The sequence below is a fragment of the Syngnathoides biaculeatus genome, chromosome 19 (assembly GCF_019802595.1).
Source record: "Syngnathoides biaculeatus isolate LvHL_M chromosome 19, ASM1980259v1, whole genome shotgun sequence".
In the NCBI taxonomy this organism is placed as follows: domain Eukaryota; kingdom Metazoa; phylum Chordata; class Actinopteri; order Syngnathiformes; family Syngnathidae; genus Syngnathoides; species Syngnathoides biaculeatus.
The window spans coordinates 12,280,268-12,297,112 of NC_084658.1; the positions used below are offsets into that span (position 1 = coordinate 12,280,268).

Genomic DNA, 16,845 nt, shown 5'->3' on the forward strand with positions numbered 1-16,845 from the left:
ACTGAAGAAATAGACGGACAGAAGGTGTTCAGGTAATGATGGCACTCACTCTGCTTGATCAGTCGCTTGTCGGCCACAAGAACATTCTCGGCGTCAACAACGATGACCTTCCCGTCGCGGGGGCCGACGGCGAAGTTGTCGAAGCTGACATCGAGCAGGTAAAGGGCAAACTCGAAGTCGTTGTTGGTCAGTTGCTCGGCGATATCCATCAGCTGCCGCGCCAGGTCCACGCGCTTCTCCCAGGGCGCATTGTAGTAACTCCACAGCTCCTCGCCCACGTAGTTGACAGCCACCACGCGGCCACACGCCCCCAGGTACTTGGCAAATGGCCACCCTTCATCCGATGGAAAGCTCTGGGAACAACAGACATCAGAGAAGAGGAGACTTGGCAAAAAGAAAAGCCGAGTGGGCAAACACGTTCACTCATTTTAGGAAAGTACTTGTTTAACTTGCAATATGAACTGGTTTTCCCTCTTACAAAGAGAGAAAGGGAATAATCCCAGACATAAAACACAAAGTTCCCGCGCAGTAACATTTGATACTGCACTGAAAGCACAAAGTTGAAAACCCGCCAAAACGAGCGGATGAAACACAGCCAGTACCGGCTACGGCGGATTAAATCTAATAGAAAAAGAGCCAGCTTGCGTTGAAGCCCGAAAGCAGTGAGCTGATATCCTCCGCCTGCAATTCCAGAAAACTGATAGGTTATTTACGGAAGCTGAAGGTTTAGGTAGTCATCGTGTACTGATTTTAACCGCTGCGTGATGTCGGTTAACTGCATTAATGCAGCTTGGGCAAGCTAACACGAAGTCCCAGTCTATTCCAGGGTGAGCGTGATAAATAATTGCAGGGATGTGCTGCCAGAAGGGTGTGGCGTCCCCCACAATTTCATTCCGATTTAACCCGACTGACTGAAAAAGAACTGGCAAGTGTGCATCATGTGCAAAAGCATAAAATCCAGTCTGTGGGGGGGAAAAACGGGAACAAATCCATCCCAATGAACAAGAATCGCTTTTTTTCCCCCTACTGCCCACATTACATCCATGGGCTATCACAACAAAGAACAGCTAAATTGTCCTTTTGCAAGAAAGTAGCATATATTCCGTGCACCGGATGGGAGGCTTAACAACGGGCCGCAACTTCCAGTGTAACAAATACCACAAAGGCTACTGTTCCTGCCAAGGCGGCTGCCACAGAGTGACAGAGAGGAGGGGAGGGAACTTGTGTTTCCGAGTCCTGCAACCTGATAGCGACGGTGAAATGTCAAGGAACACGGCGCGTCACTCCTGGCAAGCTGTGAACAACTGACCGCCGTGTCGCACAGTCACCGGAGGTAACTTGATGCTCTGCTAGTTTTCGGTGCCTGGAATGAGGTTTTTGCATATGCGTGGAAAGCTCACGTTAAATATGAATCAAATACAAATTATTTAAATGTATATGGTTATTCTCACGGAAAGCTGCACAATGATAGCGTAGAAAAGTTGGTGCCCATAAGGGGATATTAAAAAATAAAATAAAACACTGCTGGGTGAATTAAGGCTGATACAAGGCTCAAACTATTCAGACATATAAGGCATTACTGTGATGCGCTTTACTTTGGAGTTAGCCAATCTCCCAAAAACATCACGATTGCTTAAAGCACTGCCGCTCACCTCTAAACAGGAACACATAAGAGTACAGACTATACAGGTATATAACTATTGTGACGTCAACACAATTCTCATCTCTTCGGTTCCAAACACCACCACAATAAATTAGAAATGAACGGCCAAAGATGTGCTTCGACTGATAACTTTCAAGCTTTGAAGGCAATTACATCCAACCTGGTGAACAGTGAAGGAATGGACATTTCCAACCTGTCAATCACTCATACAATAAAAGCCAATCAGATAGCCGCATTGTCTTAACCCCTGGCTTGACATGCCCCTCTCGCCATATTGTCCCACAAGCAATGCTGGTTGTCAGTAGCGTGCGCTTGGATAAGTTAATGTTACAAAGAAAACGGTCCTTGGATGCACTTGGGGAACGTGCAATTCTGGAGAAAGATATCCTGCTAGCTTACAAGGGGCCCGGTTGAACATGTTCTGTTCAATCGCCATTTTGGAAGCTTGTGGGACACCTTCAGAAAGCTCCATTACAAGTTTGTATATGTGATTCCCATTTTTTAAGAGACCAAAAGTTATAGGACAACTGGCTGCTGAGGTGGTCCATAGCCAGGTGCTATGGCCTCATTATATGAAAGGAAAGTTCCCAGAGAACAAGCAGGAACAAAAGACAGGTGCCTAGTATAGCATCACCAGGGATGAAATCCAGAGTCTGGTAATGTTTATGCGTTCCAGATTCCAGACTGTGATTGAACGCAAAGCATTTGCAACCAAGTATTTAAAAGTGAGTTTGTTTTAACTTTACTTTAAACTTATGTTCAACTGTCCTGTGTTATAGCATTGAACTTTAGTTCATATACAGCACCTTGTTTCCGCTGGGGTTGTTGTCAAAATGCTTTTTGAATAAAATTACCAGAAATTGCATAACCTCATAACATCCAAAATCTTATTTTTGAGTTGGTCATTCCTTAGCCATTTTTTTTAAAGTTCTGCCTTTATCTTGGTCATATGCACTTTGGATGATATCTGATTACATGCAGGCCTCCATTTTCAACGTTTCGAAGTGAGAAAACTGTGCACAACGAACTGCTTTGTCGTCACGCGACACAAGAAGGCATAGTGGCTCACACACTATTTGCAGTCTTACATATTCAGATTACATCACCTCCGCAGGAATGGAACAACATCGTAAAACGAGGTACCCCATACCATAAAAAAGCAAAACAGGCACAGATTTAAAACTTCTCTAAAGTTGGATGCTTCAAATTGAAATCGAAAGTGTGACCTTGTTGCAGAGAGAGAGCAGCACTAACCACACTTCCAGTATTGACTGAGCTGTAATTTGCCAAGTGAACTGAAGATAATAGCATCAGTCCAGTTTGAGGTACAGAACATAGCGCAAAATCCAAACACATCCCGAGAGAAGCTGTGCCCAAAATAAGGGCTATTGATGTACTTTGGACCCAAAAATATTTGTTGGTTCTCGTGTTGTAAATGTACACTTTAGGCCAGCATTTTGTTCTGATTACCACGACCAAAATAGATCTAAGACCACGAGGGGAGGACAGGGATAAGTTGCAAGCTGTGCAGCCTGGCTGAATCTTTTCCCAAAGGGAAAAGAAAAGGGAAAAGATTTGCATTCAATTGGTGCACAGACAAAATTGTGGCCAGGGAGCACAACGGGCTTCAAGCGGCCTGTCACTCGGCTGGGGCCCATCATCCTCTGTCTTGGCAAAGGCTCATTCCGAATTCAGCCCTTACTTTTGGATTAATGGCCTCCGACAACAACTTTCAGCATTTGTAAAAATTGACAGCACAGGGGAACGTGACAAAGCAGTTATTTCCGCAAGCTTAAGTGGGCATAGCTTTGTTACGGCTTGGAAAAATGACAATTTAGCGATGCCAGAGGAATTTAGGATTACAGACCAAAGAGGCTAAATATCTAAAATGGCTTTCTAAGCGTACAAAGGGGGTATGGAAAGATTAGATTGAAGCCAGATCATTTGGTAGTACATCCCTATTAGGCCTGCTTCCCTTTGACCCAAATTCATACCTTGGATTGCTCTGTGTTGATGCTACTCTAAGCAGGTCTTGGCCATGTTGACAAAACTTAGCCCGTCCGATGTGCAGTAATGGTTAAACCAGTTTTGTAAAAATACCACCCTTCCCATTCGAAGGTGAAGATGGAAGACAAACCGAAGCCTCGCATAAACCAGCATCGACCTGCCTGCTAAATCCTATCGTCCCTCTTTTGTTGTCAGGTTACAGCCTGAACGGGTGCAAAACTAAAGCGCCGGAAGCTGGGTGGTAGTACTGGGGATGGGGATGGGCGGGGGTGTATGTATGGATGACAGCGGGGGGTGCGAAAAAGAAAGATTCTTACCCTCCGGCTACTTTCAGATTTTCTGTCAGTGTTTGTTTATAAGAAGGCCTCAATGCCCGCATGTGCTGTTCTTGACGTGGATTCTGCTCATTCAAAGTGCTGATGGTTCTCGGTGTACTTCGTCAATTACTGAGGTCTTCACAACTCGCATGTGGGCGCCACTGTCACTGTGCTGCACAGTTTCTGTAAAGCAAATCGGGCTGAAGGAGAGGACTAGAGAGCGGCGTACATGAAAGACCCAACCTTCCTGTTGCCTAGCTTGATAAATACGCCGTGTGCCCTACCAATCATTCTCCCTCAGCGCTCTTTAAACGGTAACTCTGCAGATGCCATTACCGTCTGCAATGAGGCATTTGAGGGCGGGGGGTTCCAACTGAAATGAATTGAATACACTACTGTGTTATCTCTGAACACAATTGGGAAGTTTTCCGAGAGCATGTGGAGCACGCAGGTGGTAAATTTTAACATTTGTCTCTCCTGGTGATGCAATGCATTTTAAATATGCTGAGCGCGCAATACTGGGGTAGGACACATCCTAGCAACTTTTAACGACTTCTACAAAGCCAAATCCTGCCTGTGCCAGTGGATGACAATCTGCTCAACTGGGCATACGCTGTACAATTTGTCAGAGTGTGGTTTTCATACAGGGACTCGTATTATGTGAGCGATGGAAAGTCAAACCTATTGTACGAAAAACAAGCTTTTGCCGTAAGTTGTGCCTGAAATCCAAACGGGGATGGGCCACCTGTATCCACAACAACAACCTTAATAAGGCACCGTGCTGGGACAATTTCAAAAATCGTAACGCTGCATTAAAGATAACATATCAGCCGCAGCCGATGCTATTAATGCATCTTATCGGCATATGACCGAGGTTCGGCGTTGCGAAATCGCTCGTCGCACTTTTGACAAGGGAGTCAAAAAAATGTGTGCAGTGTGTATGCACAGATTGACAAAACCCTTTAACCCGCAGACCTCAATAAAAAACCGTCAAAGTACCTGCAACGATTTCTCATTTCAGGTTGAAGTATTGTTAGAAACATAAACGAACAAGGCTGGCATGCCACACACAGGCACACAGTGTTCTTACTGCAGGTGACCTCACGGTGACTTCCAGGCCCAGCGTTTACTAATCTAATGTAAAACGTAGCACAACAGCAGCAGTGAGTGGGGATGTGTGTGCTTTCCGCTCCCCTCCCTTTAATACAGACACACTGGCGTCCTCCCGGGGGTAGGGGGGGGGGGGGGGTATTGGAGTGGGCTGAAATGAAACGGGGCCACAGACAAATGGGCAGTCTCGGGAGGAGGTTGAAACGAATAGAGGGAGCGGCGCAGGGCACACACACCTGCGTCCTGACATCTCCTGACAAAGACGTGCCCTTCTACTGGACAACTACGATTGGGGGGGGAGCACGGGGCATGCGCACGGGACTTTCGAAAGAGCCTCTTTGTACGTCCACGTAAAACTGTATCCCGCCGCATATGAATGAGAAAATGCAACGTGACCGGGGCTGATAACAACCTCTTTTCAGGGACCGAGTAAACATCAGCGGCTCCCAAGATATTGCCTTGGCTACCCTGCAAGAACACTGGCCAATCAAACACACACAAACAAACACACGCAAGCGAGTAAATACTGTGGCACAGAGCTGCCTTTATACATAAAAGCTTCAAAAAGCCTTCATCTTAGCAACAGTGGCTACTTAGAGGAAATTAGTAGTTAGCCACAGTAGTAGTTAAAGGTATGGTTTAAATTCCCAACATTTTTCTGGCCTCGACAAAACTCAGCTGTTTTTATGACGAGCGAGTCAGGACAGGAATCTAGAGGGGAGTCCCAAAGAACAAATGGCAATGCTGAGGAAGGGGAGACTCGTTCTTGCCAGACACAGAACTTCCAGGCATGACTCAGTCGGGTGATCAGCGCTTCGATGGAAGGTCAGATGTGTCTCAGCGAAGCTGGTACGGGTCCATGCTGGAGTGAGGAGTTGAAAGGAAGGGCACACATTTCTTATTCACCTTGTAAGTAAGGAAGATGTGTAGTGAGCCCCTTCTGGCATTTTGGGGGCAATTGAAGTCTCGACTGAAATCTGGTAGCCCACAGCGGGCGCACAGGCCTCACTAGGGAACCGGCTTTAAATGCCCCATCAGAGCACACATGCGGCTAGACGGCATCCGCCACCGAACTTGCTCACTGCACTTTGATCCGGCCGCCAAACCAGACTTTAAAGACTGCAATTCTGTCCGTTCCTTAAAGCTGTAAATTCCTAGTCAACAAACTAAGTTGGATGAGAGTATTTGCGCGTTTAGTGTCTTAAACCATTGCGAGAGAAAGGATGTGGAGTGTGGCTTGATTACGAATGGCCTCAGTCTGCCTCATTATTATGGACGCTGTTCAAAGACAGCAAAGTCACCCTCTGTGGAGCTTGCAGCCTTCCTGGGAAGAGGGAAAAATCGCTCAGCAAAGACAACGCAAACTAGGAAAGAATTCTAAGTGCATTTGGTCTACTTTACATTTGACCGTTACACATTATAAATAGATTTTCAATATAATTGGAGCAGGTTGGTTGTGATTAATGCACTCTCCCCTCCCTTCTAGACTGATAGACTATTTATTCACTTTGTCAAGGCTCCTATCAAAGAATATCAATTAGCTAAGCTTTAGCACAGAGCTTGAAATCACATTTAGATGTCAGTTTGTGGCTCTTGCACGAGACTTTTTACACAGTCAAGTGTTTCAATGGTTTTTGCCCTCTCATTCAAATAAAACGTCATACACGGCTGACAAAAATCTGTTCGGGGAAGCATTCATTACTAAATAATGAGGAAAAAAATGGTTGCCATGTATCAACTTGCACACAAAAGTAATGTTTCCATCTCACATTTATGGCATTAGATCTCTCCGGTAAAATAAAAAGTTTGGGTAAAACTGGAGAAAATCTGATCACAGTTTGAGTTCTGCCTTCGGAGTGTACCAGAGGATGAAAAAGAATGGGAGTAAAAGGGGAGAGGGGAAAAATGAGAGGGAGGGGCAGACCTAGTGGTTTCTAGTGATAACTGTGCGCTGACCTGAACCTGAGCCACTGAGCACAGACCTCATAAATCCCATTTACTTGGAAACCCAGGAATGTATAACGTCAAAGGGAGTCGATGTTGAATCAGTCTGGGTGGTTGTGCCGCCCACACTGTGGGATGAAATCCAAGTGGAACCCAGGCCTCGGTGCCGAGGGCTGCGAGTTTGAGGCCTACATTAACAGTTGTGAATTGCAGAGCAGGAGGCAATTATCTAGGGGGGGCCACCGAGCGGCGTCGCGTGTCGAACAATTGCTGCGACTGACCCGGTGTTCTAAACTTTGCTGCAGATACACCCATGTAGCGAGTCAGTATTTTCCATGTGCAAAGAGAATTTAATGAACCAAACAGTCAAAGAGCTTGCAATGTCCCAAGGCAGCTACACTTCCAATGACTAAGAATGAAAACAGATATTTAAAGGCATAGATATTTTGTCTGACAGGAACTAAGTTTGTAGACAATTATTAAAGAGGGAAAGTCGACATGCTAAATAAGAGTCTCGCTCCAACATAAAGGCAATGGAATCTCTGGGGCAAGCGGAAGAGGAAATAAATGCTTTTTACTTATTCGTATTGGTTGTGGTCATGTCAAAGGGCCCGAGGGGAGTTCTAAATTGGGTTTGACTCTAATGTGCTTCGTCTTCGGGTGTAGGCCAATGGACAGAATGTTGGGTTGGGTAGCAGAGATCAACAGAAGGAAGCTCGAGTTGGGGGGGGAGCTGTTGTGTGGTATAGGGTCCTTTGGTGGGGGCTCAACCACAGGCATTTACACCTAACCAAACACAGCTGCCATGCCCGTGTGTGTTTGTTGAGGATTATGGGGACAAGCAGACGGGCTCATTCAAATGGGAGACAACATCACAAGGCTCTGGCTTGTACAACACAGACTCCCATCAACCCTTTCACTGCCCTCCGCCTTCCACCAGGGAGGCCATCCAATGAGGGCATCCAAAAGAGGGGAGTTGGGCCGGGATAACTCCCTATCCTAACAGGATTCAGTCTGTACACAAAGGCCCAGAAGAATAATGAAAGGGGGATTGGGACCACTCGAAGCAGGGTTAAGCGCCGTAAACAACTTCTCTCTTATGTGCTGAGGAGAGTCACGATCCCCGGGTACCAGAAACAAAATAAGGTATTAATCACTAAAGACCATTTAGTGATGGACCTCAGCCACTGAAATTCCCTTGACGGACGGGAGGCAAAAACCGGATTGAATGTGTGCCCGCGATTACGACGACAGAAATAAATATCCTCGGGAAACAAAAATCACACTTTGATTCCATTCGCACGAGGTGTGTCCCATAAAGTGCGGCTTTAAAGGTTACATAGCAGATATTGAAGCACGTGCAAAACAACACTGTGCTGGGTTTCATAAATGGCAGCTGAGCCATTTCTCACTAATGTATTGGAATTGGCTCTTTGCGTGACAATAAATTGATCAGGTGTCACCCATAAGCCAGAGGGATCCTCTACTTTTATTCAAGTTTCGGTTTCCAAAAGAGGGTGAGGATTGTGAATGATTATCCAGAGCCTCATTAAATCAGCAGCAAGGCGAGGAGACAGCCCCCTCCAATCTGGGGAAAACCAAGAATGCAGCCAGAGTGTTTGCTGAAAGATTTGAGTGTTTGCTTTCACATTTATGTTAAGATCCTGCTGTCAAAAATCTTAGCAAGGACCGAAGATAAGGTCACCCATCAAATTTGTGCATCTCTTCTGCAATGCGGCATTTGTGTCAGATGTTGTACGGAAAAACAGATGGCGCTACGCGACAGGATCGCTGACGAGCATGTCTGTGTCAGCCGAGGACTGAGTGTTAAGTGAGGAGGTGGTTCTTGGGAAGGTGGTAACTGAAAGGGAGGGGAAAGCGGCACAGATTTGAGTCTGGAGGAGATGAGAGTACCCATGGCTGAGTGAAGCCCCACAGCCTGTCAGTTCCTATTCTCAGCTTCACTGAGAAAAACAGGGCCGAGGACCAAAAAGGTTGCGAGCGCAGTCACATGGTCCTGGCCCACTTGCAAGGCTTAATGATTTGGAATGGAGGACCGGGCAAAATCAAACTAATTTCCGATCGGAGCAGATGTACTGCAGCCCATCAAACACGAGCAACACCTGATGAATCAGTCATTTAGCCAAAAGGAGGGACGCCAAGAATGGCAAATTAACTGCAAATAGGAAGAGGCGTTATGACTAAGGGTGGGGGAAGAGAAGCAAGATAGTGTTTCTAAATACATACATCCCCAGGCATGTTCTAGCTAAAAACGGAGTACTACAAGGTTTGCAATATTTTTGCCTTTGTAGTCCGTTACCCAATCAGAAGCAACGCAGATACTTATCTGCCCTTTTCAAAGTTCCACATTTTGAACTCCGCTAGTATGCGGTGACATAATGTGCATTTCTAAAACTTGAACAGCTCCAGGGAACAATTTGAAAATGGAATCGTGTTAAAAATGTGGCTTTGCCATTAAGCGACTCATACAAATTATCATCCACTAAAATGACCTGCCTTTCGCAATATTTGTCAATTGGACACCGGTTCAAGAGACCGGTCACTTGCTGAGAAACTGCGACATGAATGTTTTGCACAACACTGTGCTTGGATAATTAGGAGCAGCATCAGGGTGCAGTAAATTTGTGCATTTTACCAAGCCCCATGTCTGAATTCAAGAGGCACTCATCAGTGCGCAAAGATTTTTTTTTTTTTTTTTTACATCCGCTAATTCGTTGGAATGCTTACTGAGCCATCCCCCGCTGGAGTAAAGGAGGGAAGCACTGCAAGCAAGGACAGCGGGCCATTGTGGAGTACAGCGAGAAAAGACGACTGATCCATTCAAACGTGCCTGTATCGATTCCCATGAATTAGCCGCGGGCATCTCCTTATGACTTGATTTTTTGCACAAACTGAATGAAGACGCTGTTGAATAAGAGGTAAATCAGTTGTCATGTGATTTGTGTTTACCATGACACAAAAATCTCTCTGCCATCAGATATTTATGACGCGAAACAACAGAAAATGTACATACAAAAAAAAAAGACTGCTTCAGCACATCAAATCTTTCCACAATCATTGTTCCATATACACGATTGTTTGAAAAGCTGTCTTCTCTAGAACACCCATGTTCGAGTTGTATCCAGGATTAGCTACATTTATTCAGTAATCGTACTGTCTTAGAGAAGAATGGAGACAGTTGCTGTAAAACATTTACGTTGGTTGTTTTATGACAGTTACTATTAAAAAAAAAAAACTGTCATAACTGATCAGAGACTTGAGACAAGAGGTGTAACCGACAACTTATCTGCCAATCTTGTGTTCACGTGCACCGTCGTGCTCACTCACCTCACGGGGACACGGCAGCCTCACGCAAACGCAGGCTATTATTGTGTCTTGTCCGGATTATTTAACTCCTGGAAGCAACAAAAGTTCAAAAGGAATTGGACAGCTCTAAACTTCATATCAAGTCAAGTTTGATAAAACAAGGATGTAAAAAAAACTGTGGCACCATCGTTTTTACCAAGTCATCAGGGAAATGGATCACCTCTCGTATTTTTAATTAATTGTGTCCATGTGCATTTTCTAAGATGCTTATCATCACAAGGGTCACGGGAGTGAAAGGAAGTCAAATCAGAAACATTTCATGATTGGGGGCATTTCTTTGAGCAGAGACTGGAGGGGACGTGAGTGGAGAGTGTGTGAAACTACCTTAAAATCTTGCACATCTATGACTCTTACAAGGAATAGTTCCTATGAACTGAATGCGTCTTGTTCTTTGTTCTGAATGGCGTACGAGGGCGGCGCCGACTGCCGGAGACAAATTCCTTGTGTGTTGTGGCCAGTAAAGCAGATTCTGATTCTGATACTGTACCTTTAGAAGTACAAGGGGTCTTTGATTTAAGACAGCGTTGCCTTCACATGGACACAAGTTGGAACATGCTGTCGTCAACCACAAACCTACGCTGTAGTAGTAAAGGCAATAGGAAATATAACAAACAATTCTTGGCCATAAATGTTAACCAAATTTACAAATACAATAGTAATCGATCATGTCCTCCTGTGCTACGTGACAACATATTCTTAAGGATACGCATACAAGTTCATTGTGGGCTTTCTGTAACCTTTAAGGGTCGTATGACGGGACCATTGAAAACCGACGCCTCCCTTCGGATGCAGAATAATCTCGTTAACTGTCTATCGAGAATATTTATCAATTGAAAGCTCTGCATTTGTCTGAGAGGAAACCAGAGATCACTGCGCAAGGCTTTTGCATTTCATTTTTTTTTGTCATCCCAAAATATTTACTCCCTATGGCCAACTGGTCTTCCACGTGACCGAGGAAGGGGGCTGCGTTTGTGTATGCGTCATGTACTGCACAGCAACGCATAGAAACGAGCCATTGTTGGCCTGAGCCAAAACAGCACAGCAGATTGTTTCCCACTGACAAAGGCGGTCTGGTGTCTCATAGTGAAACGGGGCCGATTTACTGCCAGTGGCTTCAAGAGAGCAAAAACACAAGCCGTTCTGATAGCTAGAGAGACGGAGCTCGGCTCACTGAGCAGACAGTAGAAATGTTATGCACATTATTCAATTGAATAAAGCCAGAGGAAAGAGATGCACTGCCAAACAAAGACCGCAGGAAATTGGTTACCCTAAAGAGTAAACCTGAAAATTTAAATCTTGGGATGAAGGCCTCCAAAAACCTTATGAAGATTGCAATGAGGCAAATTAAAGCCGTGGGACTACAATTTCATTAAACTCTATACTTGCTCCTTTATATTCTGTGAAAATCCAGTCTACACACCTCGACTAACGTCCAGAAAAAAAAGACAGACATCAATGTGCTTTCTTACAGCATGTTCAATCTCTATAGGTCCCATTAATTCTTCATGGTCTACTGCTGCCCAATCTTGGGCATATGGTCTTTTGGTCTTTTTTGACCAGTGAGGCAGACACAGCATCAGAATTGGTGATGTTCCTGACAGATTTTACAATATTTTATCAAACCCAACCACCTGCTACCACAGTTCTGCACATCCATGTGACCCAAAGGCGCCTTCTTATATGCACAAGCGAGAACGTGTTAGGATGAGCCATGTGCAGAGGTAAAAGACTGCGAGGAGAGAGTGGAGGGGGATGCGGATGCCGTGAAAGTGTGGCGTGGTCGTGTGTGTGATGTCTTTAGCATTCCGTTTGGGGGTCGGAATCACAGCCTTTGGCTGGGGGTAGAATGGCAGGATGCCACAGTAATGGAATAATGCAGAGTTTTGTGGAGCATACATTAATACGCTGACAGAAACAGACGACAGGCGGAAAGACCAACAGAAGAGACAAAAGATAGAGGGCCAGGGACCACACGGGGTTAATCAGGCGTTATGGTTCTACTGGACATAAAAGCTGATTTCAATTTTTGTCTCGTGGAATGCCTGCAGGGGTCTGCCTTTATGAATAAAAAAAAAACGGGCGATGGTTGTAGGTCACCCCGCAAGTTATTGAATGTCTACCCGGGCTGTTACCATTGTTGTTCTGTCGAGACAGTCAATGCTAGATTGAAATTGAAATTGATTAGATGCTCGTAAATCACAGAGGGAAGCGGAAGTAGTCGCAGTGGTAGGAGATGCTTCTATGACCTAGCGGTGCCTTTATGGCACCCAGGATGACAGAAGAGAGACCTAGCATGAAAGATAGATCATAACTGATATACAGGCTGAGCTAACGCTATGGAGGACTTATAAACGAGAAACTGACTAATATCTGGATAAGGTCTCACTCACAAATTATCAGATGTCACTAAGCAGGGTACACACATTGAAAATTGGGCCTAAATCAAGCACTGTCATCTCAAGGAAAACACAGAAGGAAAACAGTAAAAACACTTGCCAATTTTTTTCCTTGGCATGTGTCAGATCTCTCACAGTAAAAAAATAAAAATAGAAAACAAGCACCAGATTTTCCTGAGATGACTTTCCTGTTATGAAGTGTGTGTTGCTTGTCTACATACACAGATGTCTCACAACACCATGAATAAAGGCAAATAATGTTCTTAGCGTTTGCATTCCGGGAGCAACAAACATTGGAGAAGTCTCATTTTTCTCGATATGTTTTAAAAGACTGCAGCCCCCAATGTACAGTCCCAACACTGACAGGACTTAAGAGTCAAGGCCTTCGGTCAGCCTGTGAGCGCTTCAGTTTTCTTTGGGTGCGTGCATACCTTGAGAGTTACAGCAGACTATTCTTGGAATTCCCTATCAAAATGCAAAACCCTCCATAATAATTTGCTTTCTCGTTATAAAGCTGAAATAAACTAGACAATTTGCAGTCCTGTGATATATTGTACGCCAAGCCTACTGGACAGAGACATGTATTAAAATTAAAAACAACTTGGACCATTTACAGATGCAATCCTGAATAATTCAAATATGCCCTACATATAGTGTTAAATATGCAATATTGCCGCCAGCAAAAACCTCTCATCTTCCGGGAGACCACAGCTCTCAAAACCATCCTCTTTAAGAGAAACATACTGTATGTCCAGACAGTTACTGTTGCCAAAGGTACAAGTTCCTTCTAAATGTACTAAGAAATGGTGTGTAAGTGTGTTGTTTTGGGTGCCGGGGGGGGGGGGGGTGCGTCAACCATCATTTACTAAAAGGTCTTTACTCGCATGGTATCAGTGACATTATCCAAAGTTAACCTCAAAGCATGACTATTTAAAAACACCTGGTCCCCTGGCTCAGCCTTCTCAAAACAAAAGCTAATGGGAACAACAGTCAACAAGGAACCTCACAGGGATTAAAAACATCTGAAACTATGACAGTACTCAATAGAGCGCAGAACTCCCAGACCACCGAGGAGAAGGAAAAAAATTTTGGATCAGCACGACGTAGATATTCACCTTACCGCCTCCATTTGTTTGAATTTTGACATTAGACTGGTGATACTTTTAGTGAAATGAAGGAAACTGTATTTCTCTTTACTTGGCCAATGTCCCAACACCGTTGTGGATAGTTATAAAAAACTTAACCTCCTAAACTATACCTGCAGGACAAGTGGCTCTGGGTTGAACGCCAAGGTCATGAGGAGCTGCATTCTCTCAGTGTCCTTAAGGTTCTTGAGTAGGAAGCTCCCAGAGTCTTTGGTCTCAGCATACCGTCGGACCACACGGTCCAGCAGCCGCTGAGAGGGGCAGTGTACCAGGTCTGACCAACCTTCCACCACCTCTGGAGTAAGTAGACGAACGTCGCCATTGATCCTGGCAAATTCAGTTTTGTACATCGCTTGGATAAGATCGCAGCGCGGCCTCCCCGTGGCCCTCTTGCAGATCTTCTGGTCTATCTCGGCCAGCTCCTGGTTGGAGCCGAGCCGCTTCAATACGATGCGACGCGTGCCCTCCCTAGGCTCCCCGTACTGGGCAAAATAAACATTCTTGACGTTGAAGATGTCGAGAAAACGCAGGCGCCCCCACGTCTCAAATGAAACCTGCCCGTTCATGAACTTGCGGCACCAACTCGTGCCGAAGCAGGCAGGACACTTGTTGAGGTTGATGAAGCGTCGGTCCGTGAGCTCGTTCTTCTGAAAAGAGGCAAACAGGTTGTGGGTGTTCATCAGCAAGATGACAAACAGTCCCACCACAAAAAGGAGCTTCAGACAGCGGTACAGGCGGCCAAGTTTGAGAGGCAGGAAGCGCAGCATGGCGGAGAAAGGGCGGAGCAGGGAAAGGGTGGTCTCGAGGGATCTGGCGGATCAAGAGGTATCCAGATGGTTGTCAGAGAGTTGACTTCAATGCCTCTTTGTCATGGTGAATGAGGTTGGCATCTAGAGCCACAAGCTGTAACAAGGTTGGCAGTCGCTAGCAGTGGCTGGTGAGTCATGTTGAACCAGGCTTCCTGTTTATGGGCGACCTTCAACCAGCAATCCTGTAAGTGAATAAAAAGAAAGAGCGGGAAACTCATTAGAGCAGGTCATAGTAGAAGAGAAATTCCCAGAACTTTATTCAATTTTCTTCATGGCTAACAAGTAAAGGACTATTTGAGCTTAAAAACTACGTACGCTACCTCAAAACAGGCCTCTTTCTCAGCATAAGAAATTGTCAAACCAATTATTTTGGGTCATCTGAGAGCTTTTTGTACTAATGTCCATAGAGGAGATAGTCCATGGCAAATGCAATAAAGTTGCCAGGGCCCGCTGGAACATTTTCTCTCAAGAAAAAAAAAAAAAAAGAAAAAAAAAAAAAACACATTCATGTACACTTTGAATACATCAAATAAAAGCAAGGAAATGGTGAGGATTTAAAGTCAGCCATCAAATTAAGGGTAAAACACCTTTTCTTTCTGTTGGAAATCAGATATTCTGCACTGCCTCATGCTGTGGTTCTCTCACTTCCCTATTTTCCGCGTTTACAAAAGGAGGTATATTGAGCTACATTGAAAAGAGAGCAGAGTTCAATCTTTGATGAAAGCTGGTGGCGTTTTGTTTGATAACACTTGATATTCTTTGAAAAACGACCCTAGTTGCTGCGCTCATGCCTGATTGTGTTTTAAAAAACATTGCCATCAGGAATAAACTTGCTAGAGTCTGGCACAAAGGGCCGTGTCAAGAATCACACAGGGAACAAAGACAAATCAGGGATAAGGGACAAGAGGGCGAATCATGTTCGACTTCCAATCAGCTTTTGAGCAGTTTTGCGCTTTAAGATGCTTCAAGAAACACAATGAGGCCAACCATGAAAATTAGCAGTTTTCAATTAGAGCTCATTCGAGCATGCCCATGAGGACAACTGACTTGAGAGAAGGCGCGGCTAACGAGCAGGCAGATTAGTATGGCTTGCGCTGATGGATTCCTTGTGTTCAGCCTTTAAATCAAGCGGCAGAGATGAGAGATCACTCGAGGTGGCCAATGAGGGGACGCCACGACTGGAGTAGCTGTCCACTCTCCGATAAGAAACTGCACCCACCACAGTCTGAGCCTACCTAGGCCAATCTCGCTAAAAATAGACCAAATCCAATTAAGAGGAAGTAGAGACAGCTGTACTCCATTTTTTTTTTTCCAAGAGGGAACGAGATTTATGTATGCTGTTGGTCTTTTCTCACTGTAAAAACCTGGTGAGCGTATAATGTATCATAAACAAGATGGAAAGCCCAAATGGTGATCTGTCAAATCCGGACAACATTCTGTGATTTATTAATTCATGAAAAAAAAAAAAAAAAAAAAAAACACCACTTTTAGGGGTTTATGAGTCTATAATATTCAGGGCACATTTAGTAGACAATGTCAAGAGACACAATGTTAGAGCCACAATGTGAGTTATGTTGAAGGTGGAAAAGTACAAGGTAATCCTTTCCGCTTTTTAAGTCTGAAAAGTGCATTTCACTGAGCAAGCTAAAACAAAAATTGTACTTCGCCATCACGCTGACTTCCACAAAACGTCTCTGGCGTGATGAATGAACAATAAAACAATAACCACTCGGGAGCCGTGGCCGTACACCCTGCACTAAAAAAAAAAAAAAAAAAAAAAAAAACAACGATAAATTGATAGGGTCACCTTCTCCCCCAAAATCTATTTCTCGAAGATTATTGTATTCAGTTGGGAAAGGAAGATGAATTGGCCAAGTGGAAATTAAAACAGGTTGTCCAACACTAAAATGTTAATACAGCCGTAGAAAGGATAGCTTTTACATTTCACCACTAGCAGTGAGGAAGAGACTAGCTTGAGGGGGAAAAAAAAAAAACGGAATATCGCGTCGCTGTAAGATATCGAATCAAAAGCCATTTAGCTTCTAACAGGCGGTTAGGGTACAGACA

The 16,845-nt window shown here is 44.6% G+C and overlaps 1 protein-coding gene across 3 annotated transcripts in view; it reads right to left on the minus strand.

The window, feature by feature from the left end:
* The window catches only part of dipk2ab (divergent protein kinase domain 2Ab), a 29,896-nt gene that overhangs the window by 8,171 nt on the left and 4,880 nt on the right, over positions 1 to 16,845 (minus strand). For all 3 annotated transcript variants that reach the window (XM_061805731.1, XM_061805732.1, XM_061805733.1), the window contains exons 2-3: positions 14,083 to 14,960; positions 50 to 353 (exon numbers count right to left, since the gene is read on the minus strand). In XM_061805731.1, the coding sequence (XP_061661715.1) occupies positions 50 to 353; positions 14,083 to 14,736 (958 nt within the window). In that variant the 5' untranslated portion in view covers positions 14,737 to 14,960. The remainder of the gene's footprint in view (positions 1 to 49; positions 354 to 14,082; positions 14,961 to 16,845) is intronic.